Here is a 26,943-nt window from a genome sequence, read left to right as displayed (position 1 = left end):
ACGTCAGTTTAGTCTTCTGAGGACTAGTTGGAGTGACTTGTGTTAAAATACTGATATTTTCATATCCAGAGCCTCGTATCCAGCTAGTCCTTCACTGACTCTACTATCTTTGAATCTTGACAACTGGACGGCCAACTAAGGCATGGGCCTGGGACTTGGTAATGATATCCTCTGCCTCCTCCATCGCAAGCAAGCTCAGATGGCTGCGAATGCCATGTTGGGTCACAAACTCCATCATCTCCCTTGTTTCCTCCATGCTGCAATGAACGATCCCCTTGACTACAATCTCCCTCAACACAAGGTTCATGGGGTCAAATTTGAATCCATTCTCTGGAAAGCCTGCTGCGACTAACACGCCCCTCGGTTGCAGTCGCTTCGCGGCCCAGTCATTGGCATCATCATCGCTGTTGCATACGACAGCAGCTTTGAGGCCGATCTCATCTGTGAAATCCGATATCTTTTGGATCGCTTCTGGGTCGTCGTATTTGAGGATGAGGTCCGGTTTGAGATGGGAGGGCACCTCTGATGCGAGCTTCAGTCCAGTTTCATGGTTGTCGATAGCCACAACTCGAAGACCTCGAGCTTTTGCAAATTGAATACCCAACACTCCAAGACCACCTATTCCAACGATGGCTATGGTCTGTCCCGTCTGTACATCTGCTTGGTTGATAGCATGCCATACAGTTGCCTTCTCTTGTTAGTATGGTGCAATACCTTGTTCAAAGTTCAAGGACTTACTCCAGCACACATCAAAGGTGCTGCTTGTTCGAAACTCATATCATCAGGCAAATGAACAAGTGCGCCGTGCCAAGCAGTCATATACTCAGCGAACGCCCCATCGCGACGAAGGATACCACACATTGTCCTGTTATCGCAGAACCTTGGATCAAGAGATCCGATAGTCTGGTTTGCCCATTTGCAGCCTCCACAACTGTTGCAAGGATCCATGAAGTTTGTGACTCCTACACGGTCTCCCACTTGCCATGATTCTGATACTTCAGATCCAAGGCTGACTATGGTACCGGCTGGCTCATGAGAACCGATGAACGGTAATGGTACCTGTGTTAAGCCATGATGTACCATAATATCGCTGTGGCAGAAACCAGCAGTAGCCACACGGACGAGAACCTCGTCTGGCTTTGGTGTCGGCACAGGGACATCATCGCAAAGTTCATAGCTCTTGTTGTACTGCGTAATCGTTATGAGATGGCAAACCTCACTCCTTACCCCAAATGGTTCTTACCTCGAATAATCTCAGCGCTCTCATCTTCTCAGGAATAGTAGATTCGTTTGACATCGTTGCGATAGTTTTGGTTATGATGTGTTGTCACGAACCTTTGTCACTATTTAAAGTCAAGAGATGGAATGCTGACAGGTGAAGACAGGAACGTCGTGATTATATCTCGACAGACAGTCTTATTTATGTAAGTGGTCAATGAAGTGGTCATTCGTGCAACCCTAAAACTGATTGGGACAGGAGATTCGAATTATGAGGGAGCCGGAACCTTCGTAAAGGGCTTACAAGAGAGACATGACGGCTCGACGTGGTTAGTGCTCACTCAGACACATCTTGACTTTGTGAAAGAGGGGGCTATGCGGCGCAGAAAGACCAGTATTGAGGCATCAATAGTATATTCAAAGCAAGACGTCAGTTTTCTTACTATTACGATATTCTAACGAAAATATAGAAGTGGTTTCTGTGTTGAAGATTTCACAGATGACATGGTTATATAGCTGCAAACGTTTACAGCTTGGTCAAAAAGCCACTCTTCTCGTTTTCGAAAATGTTGGTCAGTGTTCCGATGTGAGGCAGAATCTCAACTGCAAATTCGTCACCATGTCGCAGAGCGTCCTTGGGTGTTCTGCCCATTCCAACACCAGCGGGCGTGCCGGTCACGATGACAGTTCCAGGAGGAAGAGTGGTGCCCTGAGACAACCAGCTGATGATCTTGGGGATAGAAAAGATAAGATCACTAAAGACTGGTTAGCATATAAGTCCTTTTACTAGCATGGAGGTTACTTACTCAGTTCCGCTCTCCTGATACACCTCGCCGTTCTTAAGACCTCGCATATGAAGTTTGGCGGGATCCGGAATCAAAGACTTCAAGACAAGTGTAGGGCCTGCGCTTTTGTTAGCCAGGGCTCGTTTCGCAGTTAAAATAAACTTACCAAGGGGCAGAGCTCCGTCAAAGCTCTTAGAGAAGGACCACTGAGACTGGTTCAATTGCTGAGTGCGACTAGAAACATCATTGGCGCCAGTGTATCCGAGGACATAGTCCAGAGCCTCAGCTTCAGTAACATTCTTGGCGGTCTTGCCAATGACAACTGCCAGCTCGGCCTCGTAGTCGCCAGACTCGTCAACCTGGCTCAGCTTGGGGACAATTCCCTTAGCAGGCCAGGGGTCCACAAGAGATGTGCTGGGCTTCCTATCTTGGTGTCAGTACGAATTCTGAGAGAGCACTGAGAGCGACTTTACATGAAGATAACAGGAATTGGTGGGGGCTCAAGTCCGCACTCAGCAGCGTGCTTTCTGTACTATGGTAGAGAGTTAGCCCGGGCCAGTACCTCAAGAGTTGCATTGCACATACGTTCAAACCAACACATCTCACAGTACCAATCTCGTTCTGCGCAAGAGGAGACAAGACGCGATCAATAGTCTCAGTAGCACCAGTCGATGATCCTGGGGACAGAACTGATGAGCCTGACCAGACATTGACAGCAACCTCTTGACCCTTGCGCAGGGCAGCACCGACATCAATGTTCTTGTCAGCTGGTTGGCCGATGAGGATCTTTGAAGGGCTAGATCTAGGGACAAATCGCACAAGGCCTATTGATGCTTGTTAGCATGATGGTTTGATGACAAATAGTGAGAATAGCAACTTGCGCTGGAGAGTAGTCGAAGCCATATTGTATGTTCTATTAAGGATGATTTGCAATTGATATTCCTAGGGCAGAAAATAATATAGGAACGAGAGATAGGGGACTGTGCTCTTTATAATAATGGAGTTAAAAGCTACGGTACTCGATACGGCCGGCTTCGGCTTTTATTTATGGCAACCGTACTATGGTAACATCAACAACGTGCGGGAACTGGGGCCGGATCGCGGATACTCGTGGCGGGGCCGTCCAGTCGGTCTTCTATCGGTTCGGAACGGTGAATTCAATTGCTGGTATTACATAGTACCCAATAAGACAAAGAGATGTACGAGTAAAGACATGAGTATCATGTTAACAAGTCCAATTGCTTTCCTTAATCCCGTGATCTACATACCTAGGTATGATTCCCATCAGGTCGGTCGTCATGCTATGGATGTAGAGATAAGCAGCTCTCGTACTTAGCAAACTTAGCCAGCACGCTACCTGAACATCTGAACAGCACGTCATAGAACCAAAGCCTACTACTATATGATCTTTCACAATCAATCATATAATGCATTTAAAAGCTCCAAAATGCAAAAAGATACTGCGCGATCCGGGAATCGAACCCGGGACACTCCTTTTCATCTATTTATCCCACCAATTGGGGGAGGAGAGTTTTACCACTAAACTAATCGCGCTGCTGCTGCTGCCTGTTTGCCAAGATGATCGAGTTGGACACCCAAGTAAGATAGCGACGGCGAGGTTTCCTCTGGTGTAACGGGACGTGTCTAAAGAGGTTCAAATGATGGGATGCTGAGCTTCTTATACTCGTCCAAGTTGATAGGGTCCGCTTGCATGACCTGCTTCAAGGATTATCGTGTGGGGCACATGGGCGAACCTTACTGCATTGGTTCTAAACTTTGTCTGCTTACCTGCTGGCATCTAACATGTCTTTACCTTGACTTACACTACCTATATAGGAGCTCAATTGATACTTGCCTTGTATGAGGAAGTTGATATTATTCTCATCTGGGATTAGAGGACAACGATCCAGTCAAGGTTCTGGTACAAGGAGCAGTAGTTTCGAATCGAGTGAGGGGGCAAAATGTGATGATACGACACGATTGGGTCTTGGTATCAGTCATCGATGATATACCTAAAGAGCATGGAATGCGTGAACAACTGTCTCGTATCAGCATGCTGTTGGTCATTCATACTCTGGATTAGACGTACATGTATGATGAAGTGAGGTTTGACAAGAAGAAAGTGCCTGCAACAGAATTTTGTCTCAAGAGTTTCTAGAGTCCCAAAAGTGGAACTCACAGCGGAGCTCCAAGGTAAGCTTGGGTACGTAGTTCTGGTCAACCCGACCCCTCCAACACTTCACCCACCTGAGAGCTGCGACAACTTGCCTCTTGTCTAAGATATTCTACGTCACTCTCTCACATCGCATCGCCATTCCCTACCCGAATTCCGCACCCTTATCGAATACATTCACAATGGCCAGCAAGGTCGACCGCATAGTAGCTCGGCTACAGGCTAAAATCGAAGAGGGCGATTACTACGAGGCTCAGCAACAGACCCGTGTCGCCGCATCCCGCTACATCAAGACTTCCAACTGGCCTGCCGCCATCGATATTCTTTCCAATGTCTCCCAAGCACTGCTGCGTGCTGGACAGGGTGGTAGTGGAGGTGATCTCTGTGCCATGCTGGTAGACGTCTACAAGCAGGCAGAGCTCAAGCCTGACGCTGATTCGAAAGGCCGACTACTGGCTTGTCTGCGATTATTCCCAGCCGGCGAGCCCACAAGGAAGAAGTTTGTTGGAGAGATTGTTGCGTAAGTAGGATCTTGTCACATAGAGAATGCTCTGCACGGAAATTTCTAACATCAGAACCAGCTGGTCAGCCAAGTTTGGCGAATACCCTGCCGGAGACCCAGAGCTTCACCACGTCGCCGGATCACTCTATGCCGAAGAACACGATACGTACGAGGCCGAGAAACACCTATTATTGGGAACCAAAGACTCTCCTGAGGTTTTGACAAAGATGGAATACTCTTGGTACAAGGAGGGCGAACCTCATCAAGCAGCTCTCTTTGCTGGCCGTGCTGTGCTCCCTTACCTCCTAGTCGGCAACGTGCGAGCCGCCAACACCTGCTACCGCCTCTTCACCAGCTCTCTTTCCAGTGACAACCCGAACCTTGGCGTCCAAGATGTATCTAGCCCAGCTGGTGATATCCGCATCTTCCCAAGCCTCCCTCTCCTCAACTTCATTGGCTTCCTCCTCCTTGCCATCCAGCGTGGCGCACCCGAACTCTATCGCGCCCTGGTGTCCAAGTATGCGACACAAATCAACGAGGTCGGAACATGGGGCGAGGCCCTCGAGATGGTTGGAGAGATGTACTTTGGTCTTTCCAAGCCTCGGCAGAGCAATCCTCTGATGGACATGATGAGCGGATTCTTCGGAGGCGGTGATGGCCAGCCCGAAAAGCCCAAGCGCAAGCAGGTTACACAACGGCAGGACGCTCCTGCAGCAGAGGGTCTGGATTAGAAGAAAGTCCGTCGGTAAGCTTGGGTGTTAGGTATACCGTATTGTCTTGAGAAGAATACATAGACAGCAGGCGTTGTAAGGTAAAATAAAAGACTGGGTTAACCGCGGTGTTGTTCTTCAGGCTCAAACATCCAATTGTCTTCACTGAGGGCTGCTACTTTGGCTCGTAGACTCGCCCTAACAGCTTCAAGCAGTTCTGAACCGTGTCAGTGTGATGTGTGTAAGATGGATGAGAGACGCACCTTCGGGCTGTTCGTTGGCTCCATGCCGATTCAACTGATGATGCTTAACGACTTCTGCGAGCCTTTGTCTCTCTTCTATTAGACGTATAAGCTTTCTCCATCCTATATCTGAGACAAAAGCGGTCATCTCTTACTCTCGCACTCTTGCCTATGATCTAAAGGCAACTCATCCTCATCCTCCATTATTGGTGTCGGCGGATCTCCAAGCTCGATCTCGCCATGCTTATCGCGAACCACGATCTCAGAGGTATCAGACAAGACATCTACATCCAAATGCAGTGTCTCGGCAGACGTAGATGTAGAACCGGCTGTAGGTCGCCGGGTCAACTGGCTCTGGAACAGATTGCGACGGACGCCAGCAGAAGAAGCACCGTTGCGGGTGTGCGAAACACCGTTCCCGTTTGTAGTTGCCCGTGAGCGATCAGCCATTATATGCAGTATGACTGGAAACTTGCGGTGTAAAATCAGTATTTTCTATCCAGAAAATTGATGTTTACTCAAGATGTTCTATGCCAAGTCAGATGCGTAACCAAGTCACCTATTGTTGACTTTGTTTTGTGGGGATGCGCTGGGGTGCTCTCGTTTTAGTAGTGATCTTAGCCACCAACTTACATATACCAGTTGCACCTCTCTTCTTAGCGATGGAAAGTGACAATTATGGAGCACAGTCTGAGCATTCAAGAACAAGGTATTCGTGCTCTTATGGTTTCTACCCAATAAACGAGCTTGGCATTCTCATTTGAAGCGGCTTACGTTGACTCCGGCTAGGCAGATTATAAACATGATTGCATCTCAATATAAAAGCCTACGTACTCCGTCTTTAACGCTAATTCTAAACCATTCCCAGATTCAGATTCAAAGAAAAGATACTCAACAAGTCCCAGAAAGTCGGCTTGTTCAGGCATTCCTTCATTCAATTCTGGTTATCAATCGCTGCCACGTGGAACATCAACGTTGCAACTCATTCTCCCATCAATATGCTTTGACTCCTGATATTAATCGTACACCCAACATCTGTCTGTAAGAAATGAGCTCGAACCGTCAATGCGCCCCAATGTCCCCTTGATCTTCATGCTCGGCTCGCGTTGATTTATGTTGTCTACAGGGAAAGGTTGTAGGAGTACTCGTCTTCCATGTTCTGGCTGACCCAAAGGACGACGGAGCTAAGAAGAGTTAGTAAGGACGGGTATTGCATTAATAGTAAACGGGAATCCTACCTCACGCCCACCAGAGCGTTGCTGACCACGTTCTCAATGCCCATACCCAGAGCAGGCATGGAAACACTGGGGACAACAAACTTGAGAACAAAGACGGTTACACCGCCAGCCATTCCACCAGCAAGAGCAGCGAATCCAAGGAACAAGACGACGCGAGCCTTCCAAGCTACCCCGTTTCCACTATAACTGAAGGAATCGGCGCTCAAGCGTTGTTTCTCGACCGAGTTGATAATCAGCATGCCCAAGCTGGAGAAGATGAAAGGTAGCCAGTCAACAAACTTGACATGGATATCGGAGCCGTTGTGCGGAGATTTGGACCAAACGGCGGAATCGAGCATAATGTAGAAGGCGATGGAGAACTAACGCAGACCTAGTTAGTATGGGTCAAGTATCATCAAAGCTGTCGCATGGAGTCACGCATAGCCGTGTAGTGATGGCATGAAGTAGAAACCATGCCGGAAAACTAGACAGCGACATTTCGAAGGGACGGAACATACAATAGCTCCTGCGCCGTAAACTCCAGCGTTGCGGGCCCAGACGGTGTTAAGCCACTCAGGCCGTCGAAATTTCCAGAGTCGCTCTTCTTCCATGTTGATAATTGAACAGCGATTGATGAAAGTCGGGTTACGGGGTTCGTAGGAAGTTGGTGTTGTTAGATTGGTTGTCGTTAATTGATGAACTTTGAAGCAGGCGATGCTTGGAACGGACGCTGACAATGACGAGGCTCGCGCGTTCGACGGGACCGGCCTTGCTGTGGCGCCGATATCGAGTCACGTGATATATACGTATCTTTTGGATGGCGATTGCCCGACGGGCAGTGGAGAACTTTCTCGCGTGGCTGGTGTGATGAACTGCAAAACACAAGAATCCACCTGCGGAGACATAAAAGATCCCCGTCAAGGACAAACGCTCCAATGTCACGTCGCTTACCCCGCTGGTCGGTGCTAGGTTTCCTCCGCTCTCATACAGGGACCCTGAGAATAACAAACTTGGTGCGTGGAGAAGTAACAAAGTATCACCATGACTCCGGATTAAGGTTATCATGCACACAGGGTCCTGTTAAAGCATATTGACTTTTTGGATATTCAGGGCAGCTGTAAGGAACCAAAACATTGCCCTGTGGCGTTGTTGATTATCGATGCCATTCAAACTCTAATTTGTGAATCTTGATGGATGATCATTGAGTTGATTTTACCGTGCATATGTAAAGTCGTTGGAAACGCCGTCTACCGGCCCGAGCCCGCATTTTTCTGCAGGATAACGCGTCAAGAAGGATAGTCACAGAAGCCACATCAAGCACGAGGAAATGCTGTGAACCGACTGACAAGTAGTTATACAGACGCAGACGTGGTTGACGACTGACAAGTCGGGAGAACTGTTGACAATTTGACAAGAAAACAACCAGCCAGCCAAGCAACAAGGTCAATTGATTGCCTATCATATTGACTTGGAACTGCCTGGCCTTCTTGTGTGGGTGATCGTCGCTATTCCACAGCAACCAACCACTGGATCAGCAGAAGGAGCACAACTAAAGCACCCTTCAATGTCGTTCAAGATGAACAGCCAGTTGGATCAATAAGCTGACCACCAAACAAACGTGGCGGTCGGTCGTGATAAGTTGCACCATAGAAGATGCAAATAGGCGCTGAAGACATGTCAATTTAAAACCCGCGCCGCAGTAACCCTCTCCTAATAAAAGAGACATCAGTCTCCTGAGCTTTGCAGTTCAGGCACTATCGAATACGAGCGAATGGGATCCTCTTAACACAAGAGAGTCTAGACCTATTCCATCTTAACCGTCACATCTCTCACTGGTCCATCAGGTACACTATTCCCCTTTTTCTCTTGGTCTTGGTCCTAGACAAACGCCTGGCCCACGCACTGACAGGCAGGCATTAGGAAGGTGCATTTCACCCCAGTCCCTGCCCTTCGGTCGTGCGACCCCGTCTTCTCTCAGTTCCTCTCCATCCTGTCGCTTCAGCCCGATCTTGTCTCTATCAAACTCTACGATTTAATTGCTAACGCGGTTTATGGTAGTGCGTCTCATCCACTCGCTTGGTTACGCACACTCACTCGTTAGCCCATACCGTTATTACATTCTTTCCTTTTCTTCATTTCTGTATCCGTATCTGTATTCTTCCTCGCAACAACCGGCACAGGGAAACAACACCATCGGCGGCTTAATTTAACAGTCCCTCGCTTCCAGTTTTCACTCTCCGCGCCCCTTGATAGGCGATAGACGCGAAACTTCCTTTCGACAAAATACGCAACTATCGAAACACATTCGACGTCCCCTCTCTCAAATATTGGGAGGAAAACACTCTAGTCTTTCCGGGCACTGTCTATCCTACTGCAGGGGTGCGCCTGGGCTAAATCGCTACTCAATCTCCCTTTGGCATTCCGAAGCGCCTTCGATATACGTAACCTACTCCGGTCGCCCTTGATTGCCAGTCAGGAGATACTGCTTGTTGTTACCGGCCTTGATAATTCCCGAAGTATTTCGATATTTACAACTTCTTTCGAGCAAGTGCTTGAGAGATCGATATACTCTTAACTCAACATGCGGCCTGCCAACTACCTACCGAGGGCAGACCTTTTGGTCTCAGCCTTCGCCTCCATCTCTCTCTACAGTGCTGTTGCGATGGCTCAAGACGACAATAAAGACGATGCTAAGGATAACGACCCTTCTGCTGTGCCGGCTCCTGCACCCACCGACGCGAAGAACAGTGATGCCGACAAGCCCACTGATGCTGCCGAGACTGCTAAAGAGGCCAGTGACGAGAAGAAGCCTGAGCCTGCCAGTGAAACCAAAGAAAGCGCAAAGCCTGCATCAACCCAAGAGACCAAAGATGAAGCGCCTTCCAAGACGGAAGATAAAGACGATAAACCTACTGCTACCGAGGAGGAAGAGAATGCCTCAACTGTGACAGGGGAGGGCCCGACAAAGACCCAAAACATTCAGACCTCAATCACGGCCATTGCGGCGACTGACATGCCTACATTGACGAGGTACAAGCCAATTCCTACTTATCCAGCTCCTTCTGTTCCGCCTACAAACAATGCACCTTTTATGCGACACTCTAGTGCCCCTGAAGGAACCGTATTTATTGCTGTAGGTGCCATTCTCGGCGCACTTGGCCTTGGCATCCTTCTTTGGCGTCTCATTGTTGGCATTCTTCTTCATCGATCAGTCGAGCGAGCTGCTAAGGCCCAGCATGATGAGAATGCAAAGACCGGCTTTCCTGCACCTCCTGCGCCTTTCTATAAGTACACCGATACCGGTTCCACTATGTCACTCTCGGCTGGACGTGGTGTACGACGAACCACCAGAGGACCCGTTCTTTCATCAACCCCCAGTGCTTCCAACTTGTTCTTCTCGCCAACAGCTGCTGCCTCAAACAATGGGCAGGGCAATCGTGGCTCTGCATTCCTACCTTCTGGCTTCTACGCTGCAGGCACAAGCTCTCCTGGCGGCCAGGGTGATCACAGTATCAGCATGACTAACCTGCGTCCTGACTCTCATGGCTACTTTGGTACCCCTACACGTCCTAGTCCTCCCGAGTCACCATCCTTCCAAGCTCGCAGAGATATTAGCAACTCAACTCTCAATCTAAACCGACCACCAAGTCAACGTGCTCCTAGTGCGTTCCTTGAAGACCTTCTCGCCGACGATCCTTCAAGCTTGCCGCCTCCTCACATGCCTGGCGCTGCTGCGAGGCGCTCATCATATGGCAGTGGCTCTCCCGGTGCCCACAACCGGGTTTAGATCCACTTCGAACGATTTATTTTATTAATGTAAGAAACATATGACCGCCACAATAGTGGCTTGTTCCCCTCAGCGGAAAGTCACCTTCTATTTCACAGCGGCGTCTGGAGAGAAATCTTTATCATTGGGATGCGGCTTCTGGATAATCTGATACTATTTCATAAGAGGATTCATGTAATATTTTGCTTTATGCAGTTCTCACGAGACGTTTGGCTTATCATGCATAACTTGGACAGACAGTTGAAAGCATGGCCGATGCTCTATGCCTCGGCGACATTCGTTTGTACATTCAAATATCAGATCAATCATACTTGGGATAGCCAGATGGAGTTCAAAGGATTTGGTTAATACTCCAGAGTTTTTCTGGCTTTATCTGTACATAGTTCCTCAACACGACAAACTCATTGCCAACCTTGATCTCCTGAAGTCTGAATGGATCGTGTGATTGCGAGATGAGCCACCTGCGATTCTCAAGTTACGACTCGGAATACTTGGTGTAGTTAAGAATAACATGTACAACGCTGGAAATGTAACACGATACAAGACGTAACGGCTGTGTCTGTACATGCGTCACATGAAATGAGTCAAAATAGAGCAGGGTTAGACTAAGTGGCGGTAGACAATGTCTTGGAAACTGACGAGATTAGAAACCCCTTTACATCTACCCAACCCTCAGGGTGTCATAAGAATTGGCCCCCGACAGCACAAGAGACGAAATAATTTGATCACCTTATGCCACCTTAGGCTAGCATTTAGGCTACTTTATTTCTGTAGCCTAAGTCTTGGAAGACATTTCTTCTCACACTCACCTGCCAACCAACCGATGATGAATGATTGCATATATTTCAGTGCCTATCGGTGTGATATTTCGATAGACGTCTTGTGTCAAATATTAATAGTTGCCCTTCCATGGTTCATAGGCGAATGAAAGCCCCTTTTTATTCCCTCCTTGCACCAACAACGCCATTGCCCAATGTTTATGCCCAGGTAATATCCAACATGGCTACCTCTATGTCCTGTAGCTTGTAACGATCCCCCAAAATTATGCATCGTTCTTCATTGCGCATTACAGAGACTGCATATCTCTCTGCTATGCTTTGCCCGTGTGATGTCATGAAGAGAAAGGAGAACAAAGGATGAATCTAGCAATGCGAACCCTCTTTATTTCTTTGGTTTGTCGCCATCTGATTCATCATGCGCGTTGTGCTTGTCGATAGACCGTCTTTCTGAGCCCTCGTCGGTTGATATACTGTAGACTGAATCGCGGTCGTTGTGCTCTGTTGCTTTCGCTTTTGACTGCTCTCTCTCCTTCCGCTCTTCCTCTTCCTGTTGCCTTTCGAGCTCCACAATCTCTTGAACCGTTTTCTTGCTTGACTCGACGTCTTCTTCTGCTTCAGCCAACATCAGTCTCACCCGCTCGATCCGAGACATGGCTCCTTCTAGCTTCTCCAGTCTTCTTCGCTTCTCCATGTCTCTTCGCTCGAGCTCATCTACCCGCTGCTCCAACTTAGCACGTGCCCGTCTTTCTTCAGCGACCATTTTGTTCGCCTCCTCAAAAAGAGCAGCACTGAGCTCTTCAACTTCCTGGCTCGTGGCAGCAACTTTGCCTTCAGCTTCCTTTCGAAGGGACTGTTCCCGGTTTAGTGCTTCGAGAAGATCTTCAGCTGAAGGCGATGGCGGTGCTTGGGCTTGTGATTGTTGCTGCTGGCGGTGCGACTGGCTGCTTATGGAGCGTACATTGGGAGGTCGGGAGGGATTGGTGTCGATTTGGGGAAGGTCGTGAAATTTGCGAGGAGAGAGGAATGACGAGAGTCGACTGGTGCCGCTCTGGAGAAATGACATGCGAGCATTTGTAGGAGTAGCGGGAGTCTGCTTTTGCGCTGCGGCCGAGGAAGGGAGCTGGGCTCGTAGGTTGGAGAGTTCGTCTTCGTAGTCGGCCCATCGATCGACAGCGGCTGTAGCCTTTTCATTGAGTAGACGGACCTGATTCTCGAGGTCTTCGATACGGGCTTGCGCCTCAAGTAGTTGAACCTGGCTGTGATCGAGAGGTAAAGAGTAGCCGCAGCCTGGGCAGCATGGCGTGGAATCGGCGGAGAGAGTAGGCGCTGCCATTGTCATGACCATTGTCGTTGACATGGCCGGCGCATAGAGGATGAAGGCGACGGATGTAAGCGCCTGAAGATGACTAAAGACGACAGTAGTGTGATCGAATAACAAGACGTGTATAGCTGTCTATTGAACAGAGTAGGAATATAGACAAACGGAAGATGCTTATAGAAATATATGGCAAAGCAGCAAAATTCGACGATCAAGGGATGAACATGAATCAAATCGAGCTGTTTCAAAGAAAAAAGGCTTCTAATCCATGGATAATAACAGGGGTGGTCGGTCCAAGTGTCCCTATTTTTGTCGCTGGACCGAATGCGGGCAGTGGCTTTGACGCCTGCACTTGCGATGGCGGGGAGGCGCTTCGGCGGCTGAGCAGGCCTTCTCAGTGGCGCGTTCCTTGTTGATCAGGGTCCATTATGTGGCAGGGTACTTTAGAGTTGGAAACCAATGGCGTTTCTTGCTTGACCTACGTAATTCTTCTGATCAGATGCATTGATTCTATTCGTTTTTGGTGTATCACGTATAGTCTAGAGAGAACAGGGGGGTTGGTTATTGTTATTGTTCTTTTTTGCTCAAGTTTCAGTAGTGAAGCTTAGATTCAAGGAGTCAAAGGGTTAACGAGAAACACCAATTACTCCATGGCCATATCTTGTAACAACTCCCTGCTGGAACCGATGGATACAATCGATATACCTGAGTAGCGATCGCGATCGATATAAGAGTACAATATGATGAAATGCTCTTTCAAATTTTTTGATATCATTAAGTTTACTTGAGACTTCTAAGTAGATTCTAGCGCAGCCTGGCTCCAATCCATGCAGTCCTTTGAGCTCAATTCTCGTCATTGTGGATTTCCCAAAAGACTATTCTATACCCAATTGAGTGTATCGGACTTGAGCGATGAGCCCGACCAGGCGGATCATGGCATTTTTCGAGCGTTCCTGGTGGAAGCGTCACGCCACGAGACGACCAACGAACACGATTGGAACTTTGTGGCTGTGACAATACCATGGCGTCTTGTTTCTCACAGAAACATATGTGGGCTATTATTGCTTCGTATTGGGCGAGTTTGCCCATCGAGATTATGAAACAGACGAGGTCGCGTGCCCTTGTTGCATTCCAGAGCGTCAGGCAAAGGCGGCGTTTTAACAAAGCGGGAAGCTCAGCTAGGCTTTGCGACCTTTCGAGGCTCACTGATGCCTGTCTCGGGGTCTTTATATTCTTTCCAGCTGACAGGAACCATGTCATTGCCAGCTTCGCTTGTGGCCAGGATAACTCCCAATTCGTTAGATGCAGTCGATAGATAATAATTGGCCTGATCACCAAGAGAGATCTGGCATATATCGTCAGTGTCAGTGTGGCATGACAGAGTGAATAAAACTTACCACTTGCGCTCGTACAATATCACCAGGCTTAAACGACTCGTAAATCTTGACCTTGTCTTTTTCTGTTGCCCTCACATCCTGCACTCGAATCACACCCTGCCACTCAGTTTGCAGGACTGTGTTGCCCACTTGTTGAATTACCACAATCGCCTGCTTAGGCATAAGACGAAGCACTCGCGCAAGGACAATGTTATTGACATCGGGCAGGATTTCGCGCTTGCGTCCATGGCGGGACACGGAGACGGTGGCAAGCTCTTCTGTCGTCGGGGCGGTGATCTTGTTTAGGCGCTTCTGAGGTCCTGGGCCCTTTGCTGGAGGTGTCACCGTGACTTGGCCTAGTAGAGAGGAGACGACATTTCCTTCGTAAACGTGTGTACCGGCGCCGGGCGCGAACTTGGATACTGGGCCCAGGACCTTGCCGGGCAAAGCAATGGAGGGGACGTCGTCGATGGCCATGGCACTCGGAATTAGGTGTAGATGAGCGTACAACGAATTGAACTCTTTTCGGACACCGCGCGGGTGAAAATAAAATGCTTATCCAAGCGCTACAAGCCAGTCGTCAGCTTGGCTGCTTACGAAAACCGATATCGAATGTGTTGGATGACGAAGCTCTCAGCCTTGCAGTTCAGTCTGTTCTAGCTCTCTGGCTCTGGATTCTTTTGCTTGAATTTCTTTCCACATCCCGTCGGAGCGGACTTGGAGTGTGGGGCCGACATGGGATCGATTCGTATTATGTCAGCATGAAATCCAGTCTTAAGTCCCTGCCGCTAACTCCGGTTCTACACTACAGTATCCATCTAGACTGCGGCCGGATCGGAACCGAGCTTTCAAAACCCAGGAAAGTGATTCTTGAGTGATTCTATTGGATCTTTTGTGTTATTATCCTTCCTCGCTTACACTACACGATGCAACAGCTTGCAGTAGTTCAAGCTACTGGCAGATGCGAGAGCGGGGAAAGACGATCAGATCAAATCGGAATCTTGTCTTCGTCATGGATAGAGAAACTTCAACGGTTAACCTCCAATTAAAGGTCACAAGACTCGGAGACCACCTCTACTGTATTATCATGCATGACGAAAAGGTTATGTTGACTCACCATCTGGAAAGCTTAAGCCAGAGATGGCAAGCGAAACGTGCAAAACGTCTGTCACATTATAGCTGGGCCTAGAATCCAGCCACAGTTTCGATGCTGTTGTTGACGTTTACTGTCAAGCTGTTGTCAGTTTCAAAGAGAAGAGTCGAATGTTTTGGCTGATGGTCATTCGATACTATTGTATACGAACACCACTGATGACCTCCTCAATCTACACGAGGTTATAATCTCACATACTTTTGACGGCCAGACAACAACGCTCATTGCCTTCGTGATACATCAGGAATCTGCTGTGACATTCACCGACACCAACACCAAAGACCATGACTACCATCAGGCATGATGACAAGGTCTATTACGCAGATGTTTCTGTGCCTGGAGTTGAAGGGAACCATGGGCAAGGGTGTTGCCAACGGGATCTCCACACCCACACACACACTTGACAGAAACTGGCTAATGAGAGAGTCTTCGTTTTCGCTAAACAGGTCCTAAGGGGGAAACTCTGCTGGTCAGAGCTTATCTAATACGCGGACATTATTGTTCAGTTCGTTCATGGCGGAAAGGGATTCAATTCAGCGCGACAGGCCGAGCCGAACAGTACAGCACACGACAGTATCCATGATGTTATTATTAACGAACCGAGCCACTTTTCGGTTCAGATTTCTGTTTCAATTCTTCTGATCTCTCTCTCAATTCTGTTCAGTCAAAATAAGACTGACAATTTTGCTCAATTACTCGTCGTTACTGTCGTTCTCATCATGAGCCTGTCATAACCGTCATTGACATCGAAACGAATCCCGACCCTCTTTCAGTCTCCCGTAACGAAAAGAGGAAAAAAAGTTCCGACGACCCCCTGGTGCTGACACCGCGTGGCAGGCATCTCATTGCCGTAGTCCGAGTCTATCGCATGTCGGAGTAATAAAGTCCTGGATCTTTACATTGCTTTGCTTTGCGGTGCTTTGTAATCCATTGGATCCTTTGTTTGCCTTCACCAACAATCGACGATACACTACGACGGATAGATCAGTCCGCTTCTGCTAATGCAACCACCCCCATCCATCCTTATTGGACGGATTCTTTTACGACTATCATATTGACTTGGATCTATTGCCGTACTTCCTTCCCTGGTCCCTCGGTTTCTTTTTCTTTTCTTTAATTTCCCATTCACTTGTCTCTCTAAATCTTTTTCTGGTCCCTCCTTACATCACATCACTGTCTTATAGTGGGACGGACCCTTTCGTCTATTCTTCTTACTCTTGGCAGACCTTTTCGAGGCTGTATCACACCGTTTAGACGAAGGTCTCTCGTTTCCGGCCCAATCCCGTCTTTGGTGCCATTGGTATCGTGACTATTCCGTAACACTTGGTATCACTTGTGAACTGAGACGAGACATCATTCGAATTTGTATCTAAAGTTGTCGGCCTCAGGGCTTGATTTGTTGTTAAACCTCGAGGTTATAAGAGGTTGACACAACGCCAATATGCCAGACCCAGTGGATAAGGAACTTCAGCCTTCTGATGCTCAAGTAGCTCACCTTCCTCCAACCAATTTCGAACGATCTGGTGACTCAGATGAAGACCAAATAAAGGAGTTTGGCGAGAAAGGGAACCAAGAAAAGCGACAGTCCAGCGAGTTCAATGAGAAAGACGAATCCCGACTTGCAGATCTTGAAGAAGTCAAGACTGGCGCATCTGAAGCGCCAACAATTTCACCGTCGGCACCGGGCCCAGATCCTCCCCAGAAGAAACCATGGCACAAGAAACTGAACCCTCTTCGATGGGGTGCACCACCTCCGATTCCTGAAAAGCCACTTAAGAGCCGGGAACATGATGCAGGTTTCCTTAGCAAGTTGACGTTCCAATGGATGGGTCCTTTAATGCATGTAAGTTTACTGTATCCATGTTTCAACTTAGATGACGATCTTGTTGGATCTGCAAGCCACCATTATCTGGCTGCGGCGCGGCCCGTCTTACAACACTTTATGCTGACGAGATGTCCTTAGGCTGGTTACCGAAGGCCGCTGGAAGCGAATGATATATGGACAGTCAATCCGGATAGATCTGTCGAGCCTCTGACTCTGAAAATGAAAGAGTCATTCCAGAGACGGGTCGAAAACGGCGAAAAGCACCCTTTATTCTGGGCTATGCACGAAACCTTCAAGGTCGAATTTTGGACTGGCGGCGCATGTGCACTCTACACCAGTATAATTCAAGTCATCAGTCCTTTCACGCTCCGATATCTAATTCAGTTCGCCGCCGATGCTTACGTTGCTAACCAGACTGGGGGGCCACCACCTCATATCGGTAAAGGTGTTGGCCTGGCCGTTGGTATTACCTTGATGCAAATCACCCAGAGTCTGGGAACCAACCATTACATCTACCGAGGTATGACAGTGGGTGGTCAGAGCAGAGGAGTTCTGATTGGTCTTATCTACGAAAAGTCGCTGGTCATCTCTGGTCGTGCTAAAGCTGAGGGTGCTCTGCAAAGTAATGCCCCTGGCGCAAATGACGATGCTCAAAACGAGAAGAAGGCAAAGAAAGCAAAGAAGGCAAAGAAAGCAAAGAAGGCCAAGCCGGACGCTTCAGATGGTACTGGTTGGGGCAACGGTCGAATCACCGCCCTGCAGAGTGTTGACACATACCGTGTTGACCAAGCCTCTGCTCTGTTTCACATGGTATGGACGTCGCCAATCCTGTGTCTTCTTACACTGGCCCTTCTCCTGGTAAACATTACCTACAGTGCCTTGGCTGGTTACGGTCTTCTTGTTATTGGCATGCCCTTCTTGACAAAAGCGATCCGAAGTCTGTTTCATCGACGACGAGCTATCAATCAGATCACCGATCAACGTGTATCTCTCACCCAAGAAATTTTACAGTCTGTTCGTTTTGTCAAGTATTTTGGTTGGGAAAAGGCCTTCCTGGAACGTCTCGGAAACTTCAGAAACAAGGAGATCCACGCCATCCAGATCCTGCTTGCCATCCGAAACGCTTTGAACGCCGTCAGCATGTCGCTACCCATCTTCGCCTCCATGCTTTCCTTCATCTGCTACTCTCTGACACATAGTGGACTTACAGCTGCCGAAGTCTTCTCCTCGCTAGCTTTGTTCAACGGCCTCAGAATACCCCTGAACCTGCTACCATTGGTTTTGGGTCAAGTAATCGACGCATGGGGCTCCGTTCAGCGAATTCAGGAGTTTCTGCTTCAGGAAGAGACAGTTGAAGATATGATCTTTGACAGTACTGGAGATGATGCGATTCGGCTTGAAGATGCCTCATTTACTTGGGAGAAGTCTCATAAAGAAGAAGCCAGCAAGGACGAGAAAACCAAGAAGGAAAGGGCCAAGGACAACCATGCTCGTTCTCCCCAGAATGAGTCCTCTGGCGATGATACGAGCACTCTTGTTGAGGAGCGGGAACCCTTCAAGCTTCAAGATCTCAACTTCGACGTTAAAAGAAACGAACTTGTTGCCGTCATTGGATCAGTTGGTAGTGGCAAGAGTTCTCTGCTTTCTGCCCTGGCTGGAGACATGCGAAAGACAAATGGCCAGGTCACATTCGGCTCGTCAAGAGCATTCTGTCCTCAATATGCCTGGATTCAAAACACCACACTGAAGAACAATATTGTGTTTGGCAAAGATCTTGATAAGGCTTGGTACAACAAAGTCATTCAAGCGTACGTTTTACACCAGTTGAACTTGTTTTCCTCAGAACACTAACGTCTCTTTTTAGTTGTGCCCTTCAAGCGGATATTGATATGCTCCCTAACGGTGACTTGACGGAGATTGGTGAACGTGGTATTACCATCTCTGGTGGTCAGAAGCAGCGTCTTAACATTGCCCGAGCTATTTACTTCGATGCCGACATCGTTCTCATGGACGATCCTCTCAGCGCCGTCGACGCTCACGTCGGACGCCACATCTTCGATAACGCCATTCTTGGCCTTCTCAAGGATAAATGCCGTGTTCTGGCTACTCATCAGCTCTGGGTCCTTAGCCGATGTGACCGCATTATCTGGATGGAGAATGGCAAGATTCAGGCCATCGATACCTTCGAGAAATTGATGAAGGACCATAAAGGTTTCCAAGCACTAATGGAGACGACTGCCGTTGAAGAGAAGCGTGAAGAGGTCAAGAAGCCTGATGACGGTGAGGAGCCTACCGCAGACGAGAAGAAGAAGAAAAAGAGGAAGGGCGCTGCACTCATGACTCAAGAAGAGAGGGCTAGCGCCAGCGTCTCGTGGTCTGTCTATGCTGCTTACATCAAGGCATCTGGATCGATATTGAATGCTCCGCTGGTATTGTTTCTCCTTATCATATCTCAAGGAGCCAACATCGTTACAAGTCTATGGCTGTCGTACTGGACTTCGGACAAGTTCAATCTGTCAACAGGTGTGTACATCGCCATCTATGCAGCACTCGGCGTCGTACAGGCTATCCTGATGTTTGCCTTCTCGGTCGTCTTGTCTATTCTTGGTACAAAGTCGAGTAAAGTCATGCTTCGAATCGCTGTGACTCGCGTTTTGCGAGCACCCATGTCTTTCTTCGACACAACTCCTCTAGGTCGTATCACGAACCGCTTCTCGAGAGATGTTGATGTTATGGACAACAACCTCTCAGATGCGCTTCGTATGTTCTTGCTTACTATGGGTATGATCACGTCTGTTTTCATCCTCATCATTGCGTTCTATTACTACTTCGTCATCGCCCTTGTCCCTCTATACGTTGCGTTCGTCATCGCAGCTATCTACTATCGTTCATCGGCTCGAGAGGTCAAGCGTTTCGAGTCTGTTCTTCGATCGCATGTCTTCGCTAAGTTCGGAGAGGGTCTTACTGGAGTAGCATCTATCCGAGCATATGGCCTTCAGGATCGCTTCGTTAGCGAGTTGCGCGAGTCAATCGATAACATGAACGGTGCATATTATATCACATTCGCCAACCAACGATGGCTGTCTATGCGCATTGATCTCATCGGTGTGCTTCTCGTTTTTGTCACAGCCATTCTTGTTGTCACTTCGCGTTTCTCCATCAATCCTTCTACTGGTGGTCTCGTTCTGAGTTACATCTTGTCAATTGTGGGCATGATGCAGTTCTCTGTTCGCCAGCTCGCTGAAGTGGAGAATGCCATGAACGCTGTGGAGAGACTTTACTACTATGGCACGGAGCTTGAAGAGGAGGCCCCTTCGCATACAGTTGAAGTACGCAAATCATGGCCTGAGAAGGGTGAGATTGTGTTTGACAATGTCGAGATGCGATATCGAGCTGGCCTTCCGTTGGTTCTCTCAGGGTTGACAATGCACGTCAAGGGCGGCGAGCGTATTGGTATTGTCGGACGTACTGGTGCTGGAAAGAGCTCTATCATGAGCACTCTCTTCCGTCTGGTAGAGATCTCTGGTGGCAAGATTACCATTGATGGACTTGATATCTCCACCCTTGGTCTTCACGATCTTCGATCCCGTCTCGCGATCATCCCGCAAGATCCTACCCTCTTCCGAGGAACTGTTCGTAGCAACCTCGATCCTTTCAACGAACATACCGATCTTGAACTATGGTACGCACTTCGCAAGGCAGATCTTGTACCTGCCGATGCCGAAACACCCGAAGAAGCCCGCCGTACAAACGACCCTTCTCGGATTCATCTCGACACACCCGTCGAAGAAGATGGCCTCAACTTCTCGCTTGGCCAACGGCAGCTTATGGCCCTTGCGCGAGCTCTTGTCCGAGGTGCCCAGATCATCGTCTGTGACGAGGCCACCTCCTCAGTCGACATGGAGACAGACGACAAGATCCAGGCTACCATGGCGGTTGGCTTCCGAGGCAAGACGCTGCTGTGTATTGCTCATCGACTACGCACCATCATTGGCTACGATCGAATCTGTGTCATGGATGCTGGCCGCATCGCTGAGCTGGATACTCCACTGCAGCTTTGGAAACAGGGTGGCATCTTCCGCAGCATGTGTGATCGCAGCGGTATCAGAATGGAGGATATCAACGGCGCAAGGGAGGAACTCGGCAGTGCGGTGGGAGAGTCGAGTGGCCAGTGAAATTTTGACAATACATGGTTGAGCAAAATGCGATATTCAACATGATAGACATACTTTACAGCGCATATTTAAATATTTAGGAGAAATCCATCAGCATTATAGTCACAACCAAGTCCGGGATATTCATTCAGCTTCAATAATACTTATATATGTTCTTTTAGGCCCGTAAAACCAACAACGCCTGGATAATACATGCCGCTTCCAAAATCTCTAGAGTCTAACCACTCATCAATGGACATTGGTAGCTCTCATGTGGTCTTGCTATATACACTGCACTCACCCTGAGTGACCCTTCGCATCACAATTATCCTGGTGGACATGAATGGTCATACTCCTCGTTCCATACCTGTTCGTCAAGTCTTGTCTTTCACATCAAGTCGTACCCACAACTCAATCTTCGATGCCGTTCCATGACTTCTCATCATCGGAACGGTTACCGGCGTCTGGCTTGGGTTCCTCCTTAGGCTCCTTCACGGGCTTGGAGTCTTGCTTGGATTCAAGGGCCACCGCCTTCCTATGCGGCGATCCTGCCCCATTCGGGGAGCTTGATCGTCGGCGCTTCTCGCCCTTGTTGTGGTTTTGGTGCTGGTCCTGCTTTCGTGAAGGAGAACCGCTCCTGTTGTCGTTCTTCCTCTGGGACCTCTCTGAAGGGCCAGCGGGACCACGAGGGCCGGCTCCCTTGCCGTTGTTCCACCTTTCAAGCATTCCAGCGACCTTGGGGCCCCAAACATCTTCACCCTTGGCGAGGTCCTCATATTCGAGGCAGTTCTCTCCGCCAATCTCGAAATCACTTTGGCGTGTTCGCGAGAGCTCTGCCATGAGACCAGCTGAGTCAAGTTTGGCGCCTAGATCGTGGCAGAAACTTCTGACGTAAAATCCAGATGTCACTGTCAGTCGCACTTTGACAGCAGGAGGGCCTTGGTCGCTCCATGGAGGTGGAGTGCTCGTGTCGGGTGCTTCGGGAACCAAGTTCTGCCCCTTATTAGAGTAGGTCGGCTGTGGTAGATTTCCCAGAGCGCCTGACATCATGCGTGGCTCTTTTGACTTTCGCGATTTCTTTGAAGGCGCATCTTTAATGAGGGAATCCTGTCGCTCTTCAAAACTGCGCTTGAACGATTCATGCGCCGCTATCGCTTTGTCGTCCTGCTGCTTCTCCTCGGGACTCAACGGCTTATTGGTTTCCTGCTGTTTCTTGACCCTCCAGACCTGCTCAGCCAGGTTCCGCTCCGCAGCTTCGGCCTCTTCTGTAGGCCATCGATGGTTGTGCTTTCCAGGCTCGTACCACTCCACCAGTTCAATATCCTTAACCTCAACTTCTCTGCCTTCGATTTGTCGAGGAATGGGCTTGCCTTCGCGCGCATACTCGTAAAGAGGCTTTCCGTTCATCTTGAGCGCAGAGAACAGAGGTGGGATCTGGATCTGACGGCCATGGAACGAAGCGATCTCCTTCTCGACCTTTTCGCGGGTGATGTGCTCATAGGGCCGCTTGGTAAGAACGCGACCGACTCGGTCATAACTATCAGTAGCGGCGCCGAACACAATGGTAGTCTCGTAGGTCTTGGTGCATTCGAGGAACTGGGGCAGTGCCTTGGTAGCGGATCCTATGCCTAGGATAAGAACACCAGTAGCGAGAGGATCGAGAGTTCCTCCATGGCCGATCTTAACTTGGGAAGCCTTCTTAAGAGCCTTGCGACGGGCGGACTGCTTGTCGTTTTCGTTGATGCGCTTTGCGATCTCGGACTCGATCAATGGCTTGAAGAATTCCGAGGGATTGAAGGCCTGTTGGCACTCGCGAATTATCTGTGCTGAACTCTGACCGCAAGGTTTGTTGATGGCTAGATAGAAGCAATCGTGTTAATACGCAGGGATTCTCTGAATGATCAAGACAAAGCAGGCAGGGTCAGTAAATGACATACCAAAGACGCCTTCCCGGATAGAACCCGTGGCCATCCTAAGATACCTTTGTGGAAGGCGCATGCAAGCGCTTCCAGTGACTAAATTATGGCTGATGGGATAAGAGAAGCAGGAAGAGGAACAAGGAAGAAAGCAGAGCTTGAGATGCGGTGGAGCTTGTTAAAAAGAATCCATTCACCACCCGCCTCTGCAATTGCACCCTGGGGACTGACTTCTCGAGGAGGAAAAAAAAAGTCTTATCAGCAGAGTTCCCCGCTAAAACTAACTTTAGTGGCCTCTGGGCGACATTAAAAGCTCTGCACTTTATTAGACTTTCCTCTGGACTGAAAGTGTCGAAAATAATTAGCTCAATGTCTAGTCTAAACCTGCTCAAAAGCTCATCTATTATTTCGTCTCTTATGCTTCCAGCGTCTAAGTTTTCCCGTACCGTGGATGATGAGAATCAATGGGCAGATGACAGGACAACGAAATACTACCTGGAAGATGATATCAGCTTCAAACCTAAGAGAGCAAGTATCCCTCTCCAAGACTTGGGCAAGATATATCTCTCTGCAACCTACCTAGGTACCTAGTCAAGCTGATATTATTTCATCTGCCCAGTAAAGACGGAAGTGCCTGAATGATTATGTCGACAACCTTGAGCCCGACCTATGATTATCGGAGTGATCTGATTGGAGCGCGGGTACTTTAGAATTCGCGTTTCAGTGGGCCAGTGAACCCATGAAATGCAGCTGCCCCTGTAGATTTGGGAAGCTCCTAGTGGCCGCTGCCCCGCCATTTCCGCCATTACCTTAGGTGCAGCGCGCGAACGACCGCGTTCTGTTGCACCTGGTCTACAGCGATCATGGTACCTACCTAGGCACTAACTCCAATGTGTCTGCAACACTAACATTTAACATCTACCACCTTTCACACATCCAACATTGGTGATCGCTTCACACAATACAGGATAACTCTATAACTCACTGTGAACCGACCTATTTACAACTACTTTCAACCGGACCATACAAACACATTCAAACCCGTTTTCACCATCGTCCACCCTGCGCCCGCTATCGAGTACCCGAATCGACGACCCCAAGCCAAGTGCATATTCGAGCCTGGCCATACAACCATGGCCGGGCGCCGCCGCCGTGTGTCTTCTTCGAGCGTTGACACCGAAGACGAGAGTAGAATCTCATGGCGCCAAGAGAAGTCGGTTCTGAGGTTCAACCATTCCGGAGTAGACCCAGAAACATGCTTCGAACTCAAAGATGCCGTCGTTCTGAACAAGGATGGGCAAACCCTCGAAGATGCTCTTGATGTGGCCACCCGTGGACCATACATCATCCGGGGTACCCTTCTTGTAGAGGATCCGGCACAGAGAGCCCACCGTTGGTTACCAGATTATTGTACCACGCATCACCTTTAATAACATGTTTTAGTTATCATGAAAGTCCGCAGATCAATCGAGCTAGAAGTCAGAAAATGCGGTCAATACTCTATTGGAGAAGACGAGAATGGTTCACCGATTATCTGGGTTGCAGGCCAATGTGCTTGGTACGAGATCAACCCTTCGCCAGCATACGCACCCATTTTCAGAAAGATGCGAGAGGCTGTGGCACTTTACTATCGCATACTGGCCATATACAGCGATAAACCACCCAAGAAAGCAAAAAAGAGCAAAAAGGATAGCGATAAAGAACTGAATCAGGTTTTCCATGAGGTTTGTGCCTAGAGCCCTCCGTTACAGATTCCCAATTTTGTTAACTCTGTCCAAGTACGCTACCAGGATTGGAGACGGTTCAACTCTTGAAGAGGTCATTGCGCGATGTGATGAACACGCATCTTTCTTAATTTCGCAGTGTACCTCAGACCTCAGTGAACTCGATTGGCCGACTACGCCTTTCTACCAGTGGATAATCAAGAGACATGATGTGAGTGAAAGACCATCAGTTTCCATGGCAAGCAAAATTAACTTAGGACTTAGGAGACTTACAGAAAAGAATTGGAGCGTTTGCGTAAAGGGCCTCAACCCCAGCGGTCTCCTTCCGTGGAGATCAGCGGTTTGCCAGTACCTCAGACACTTCCTTCGAGAACTCGCAACGGCTCGTCAGCTCCATCAATTGCGCGTAGCAATGCTACCCCTGAAATCGCAGAACCCAACGGAAGTCCGCCACCACGACGCTCGTCACGGCCACGCTCCATAAGTGATAGAGGCGGACATGACATCATCGACTTGACAAGCTCCCCTCAAATCTCGAGGGATGCGTCCATGGTCCCAAGGCCAGCGAGCGTCCGTTCGTCAACAAGCGCGCCATCAGTCGCCCCTCGCATGAGTGAAGTTTCAAACTTGGTGGACAGCACTGACGAGACCCCCTTCCAAAGTGTCCTAAATGCTATCGAATTGGCTTACGAGGAGACAATACACTCCAGGGCTGGATTCAGTGTTTCGGCTGTCATGAACAAGCTCTGGACTAAGTACAAATTTCCTAACTACAAGAGTGACCAGAGGGCATCCTACAGAGTCCCAATTGAGGAAGTACTTCACTACAACGCTGTGCCACTTCTTAAAGAACTCGACAACGATAAGTACAAGGGTCATGACTTTTACATCTGGCTTGAAGAGGTTTCCAAGAAACCGTTTAGACCGATAGCTATCAAGCTATCTGACTTTCCTTACCGCGTGGTACGACGCAAGCAGTCAAGCAATGCCGTTTCTAGCAAGCTAGCTATGCCAACACCTGCAGCATCAATCAATGAGGAACTCTCAAGTCCGGCCCTTTCAACGCCAGCAGGTAAAAGCATCAGAAGACCAGGCCGCCCATCGGGTGTCAAATCCAGCCTTCGTTTAGTAGCCGCCTCCAAGAAGCGAGCCCACTCTGATGTGGACAGCGATTCACAGGATGAAGAGGCAGAGCCGAAGAGGTCTCACTATTTTTCTGACGAGGATGGTGATGCCATGGAAAACGACGGCCCAGTAGGCTTGTCTGAAGATGAACCGGCTAGCAGCACGTCTGAGGAACCTATTAAGATCTTCCTCAGGGCAGACAACATACCGACGACTGTTCCACGTGGTCCGGACGAAACGTGGGTATGCGAAGAAGATGATTGTGGATATGTAGTCCGCGGTGGTGAAGTTCGAGATTGCCATGAACGTATCAGGCAGCATTTCAACGAGCACGAACGACAGATGAACCGCGTGAACCTCGCCATGACCGAGGGTTCTCGTGGCCATCTGCCTGTCAAGTACGTATATTTCCGACCATTCTTAATACTTGTCGGGTTGAATAACCCTTCTTCCCATTCCGCCCCCACAAGCCCAGCCCCAATCCCAGAAACCGTGGACGAAGTCGACACGGCAACGTCGACTCCAACAATTGCCGACGCCCCTGTGAGAGTTCACATATATCAACCCCAAACTCCCACATCCTCCCCGAAGTCCTCCAATCCTGTGACCACACCCAATTTCAGGTCGATGGTGGACGGGTTTCGCAGACGCCCTCACCCTGTTTCGGACAACATAGAACGACTAACATTCGAAAAATAGTCATCTCATGGACAAGCTCAAGAAGTTGGGTGAAGCGTCCCAGGCTGCCGAGCAGCTCACGATCGACAAAATCGTACTGCCTCAGCGCATCAAACGAAATCTTCTATTGTGATTACATTAATCTCCGGCCTTTCGGTCCCATAGCCCAATCTGCTTTTATTTTGCATTAGACTGGTTTTATACCCTCATTAGCTCGGCGTCGGATAGGATGGACCATCTATTTGGTGGACTCTTGGCAGC

The 26,943-nt window shown here is 48.9% G+C and overlaps 11 protein-coding genes across 11 annotated transcripts; 4 read left to right on the top strand and 7 right to left on the bottom strand.

Annotated features, from left to right (window-relative positions):
- Nucleotides 1-103: 103 nt before the first annotated feature.
- On the bottom strand, nucleotides 104-1,297 carry FIESC28_07475 (uncharacterized protein; the record flags this gene model as incomplete). Its single annotated transcript, XM_031161615.1, has 3 exons — nucleotides 104-688; nucleotides 739-1,188; nucleotides 1,244-1,297. The coding sequence occupies 3 exons, from the start codon at nucleotides 1,295-1,297 to the stop codon at nucleotides 104-106; spliced, it is 1,089 nt and encodes a 362-aa protein (XP_031014317.1).
- Nucleotides 1,298-1,744: 447 nt separating this feature from the next.
- Nucleotides 1,745-3,303, bottom strand: FIESC28_07474 (uncharacterized protein; the record flags this gene model as incomplete). Its single annotated transcript, XM_031161614.1, has 7 exons — nucleotides 1,745-1,973; nucleotides 2,025-2,121; nucleotides 2,170-2,426; nucleotides 2,477-2,535; nucleotides 2,589-2,827; nucleotides 2,881-2,885; nucleotides 3,272-3,303. The coding sequence occupies 7 exons, from the start codon at nucleotides 3,301-3,303 to the stop codon at nucleotides 1,745-1,747; spliced, it is 918 nt and encodes a 305-aa protein (XP_031014316.1).
- A 1,055-nt stretch (nucleotides 3,304-4,358) lies between these two features.
- On the top strand, nucleotides 4,359-5,409 carry FIESC28_07473 (uncharacterized protein; the record flags this gene model as incomplete). Its single annotated transcript, XM_031161613.1, has 2 exons — nucleotides 4,359-4,696; nucleotides 4,758-5,409. 2 exons carry the CDS (start codon nucleotides 4,359-4,361, stop codon nucleotides 5,407-5,409), a joined length of 990 nt encoding a protein of 329 aa, XP_031014315.1.
- Nucleotides 5,410-5,507: 98 nt separating this feature from the next.
- On the bottom strand, nucleotides 5,508-6,080 carry FIESC28_07472 (uncharacterized protein; the record flags this gene model as incomplete). The annotated part of the gene is made up of 3 exons (XM_031161612.1): nucleotides 5,508-5,605; nucleotides 5,652-5,726; nucleotides 5,786-6,080. 3 exons carry the CDS (start codon nucleotides 6,078-6,080, stop codon nucleotides 5,508-5,510), a joined length of 468 nt encoding a protein of 155 aa, XP_031014314.1.
- A 670-nt stretch (nucleotides 6,081-6,750) lies between these two features.
- On the bottom strand, nucleotides 6,751-7,458 carry FIESC28_07471 (uncharacterized protein; the record flags this gene model as incomplete). Its single annotated transcript, XM_031161611.1, has 3 exons — nucleotides 6,751-6,814; nucleotides 6,869-7,227; nucleotides 7,366-7,458. The coding sequence occupies 3 exons, from the start codon at nucleotides 7,456-7,458 to the stop codon at nucleotides 6,751-6,753; spliced, it is 516 nt and encodes a 171-aa protein (XP_031014313.1).
- Nucleotides 7,459-9,428: 1,970 nt separating this feature from the next.
- Nucleotides 9,429-10,634, top strand: FIESC28_07470 (uncharacterized protein; the record flags this gene model as incomplete). Its single annotated transcript, XM_031161610.1, has 1 exon — nucleotides 9,429-10,634. One exon carries the CDS (start codon nucleotides 9,429-9,431, stop codon nucleotides 10,632-10,634), a length of 1,206 nt encoding a protein of 401 aa, XP_031014312.1.
- Nucleotides 10,635-11,795: 1,161 nt separating this feature from the next.
- FIESC28_07469 (uncharacterized protein) lies at nucleotides 11,796-12,746 on the bottom strand (the record flags this gene model as incomplete). The annotated part of the gene is made up of 1 exon (XM_031161609.1): nucleotides 11,796-12,746. One exon carries the CDS (start codon nucleotides 12,744-12,746, stop codon nucleotides 11,796-11,798), a length of 951 nt encoding a protein of 316 aa, XP_031014311.1.
- A 1,159-nt stretch (nucleotides 12,747-13,905) lies between these two features.
- FIESC28_07468 (uncharacterized protein) lies at nucleotides 13,906-14,584 on the bottom strand (the record flags this gene model as incomplete). Its single annotated transcript, XM_031161608.1, has 2 exons — nucleotides 13,906-14,076; nucleotides 14,129-14,584. The coding sequence occupies 2 exons, from the start codon at nucleotides 14,582-14,584 to the stop codon at nucleotides 13,906-13,908; spliced, it is 627 nt and encodes a 208-aa protein (XP_031014310.1).
- Nucleotides 14,585-16,701: 2,117 nt separating this feature from the next.
- Nucleotides 16,702-21,260, top strand: FIESC28_07467 (uncharacterized protein; the record flags this gene model as incomplete). The annotated part of the gene is made up of 3 exons (XM_031161607.1): nucleotides 16,702-17,103; nucleotides 17,224-18,893; nucleotides 18,950-21,260. The coding sequence occupies 3 exons, from the start codon at nucleotides 16,702-16,704 to the stop codon at nucleotides 21,258-21,260; spliced, it is 4,383 nt and encodes a 1,460-aa protein (XP_031014309.1).
- A 390-nt stretch (nucleotides 21,261-21,650) lies between these two features.
- Nucleotides 21,651-23,210, bottom strand: FIESC28_07466 (uncharacterized protein; the record flags this gene model as incomplete). The annotated part of the gene is made up of 2 exons (XM_031161606.1): nucleotides 21,651-23,095; nucleotides 23,177-23,210. 2 exons carry the CDS (start codon nucleotides 23,208-23,210, stop codon nucleotides 21,651-21,653), a joined length of 1,479 nt encoding a protein of 492 aa, XP_031014308.1.
- Nucleotides 23,211-24,288: 1,078 nt separating this feature from the next.
- On the top strand, nucleotides 24,289-26,815 carry FIESC28_07465 (uncharacterized protein; the record flags this gene model as incomplete). The annotated part of the gene is made up of 5 exons (XM_031161605.1): nucleotides 24,289-24,547; nucleotides 24,599-24,879; nucleotides 24,935-25,090; nucleotides 25,144-26,402; nucleotides 26,704-26,815. The coding sequence occupies 5 exons, from the start codon at nucleotides 24,289-24,291 to the stop codon at nucleotides 26,813-26,815; spliced, it is 2,067 nt and encodes a 688-aa protein (XP_031014307.1).
- Nucleotides 26,816-26,943: the final 128 nt, after the last annotated feature.

Source organism: Fusarium coffeatum, assembly GCF_003316985.1.
Source record: "Fusarium coffeatum strain FIESC_28 chromosome Unknown BRIP53273_contig_166, whole genome shotgun sequence".
Classification (NCBI taxonomy): domain Eukaryota; kingdom Fungi; phylum Ascomycota; class Sordariomycetes; order Hypocreales; family Nectriaceae; genus Fusarium; species Fusarium coffeatum.
Note: the sequence above shows the minus strand (reverse complement) of the source record. Positions and strands in the feature narration are given on the sequence as shown.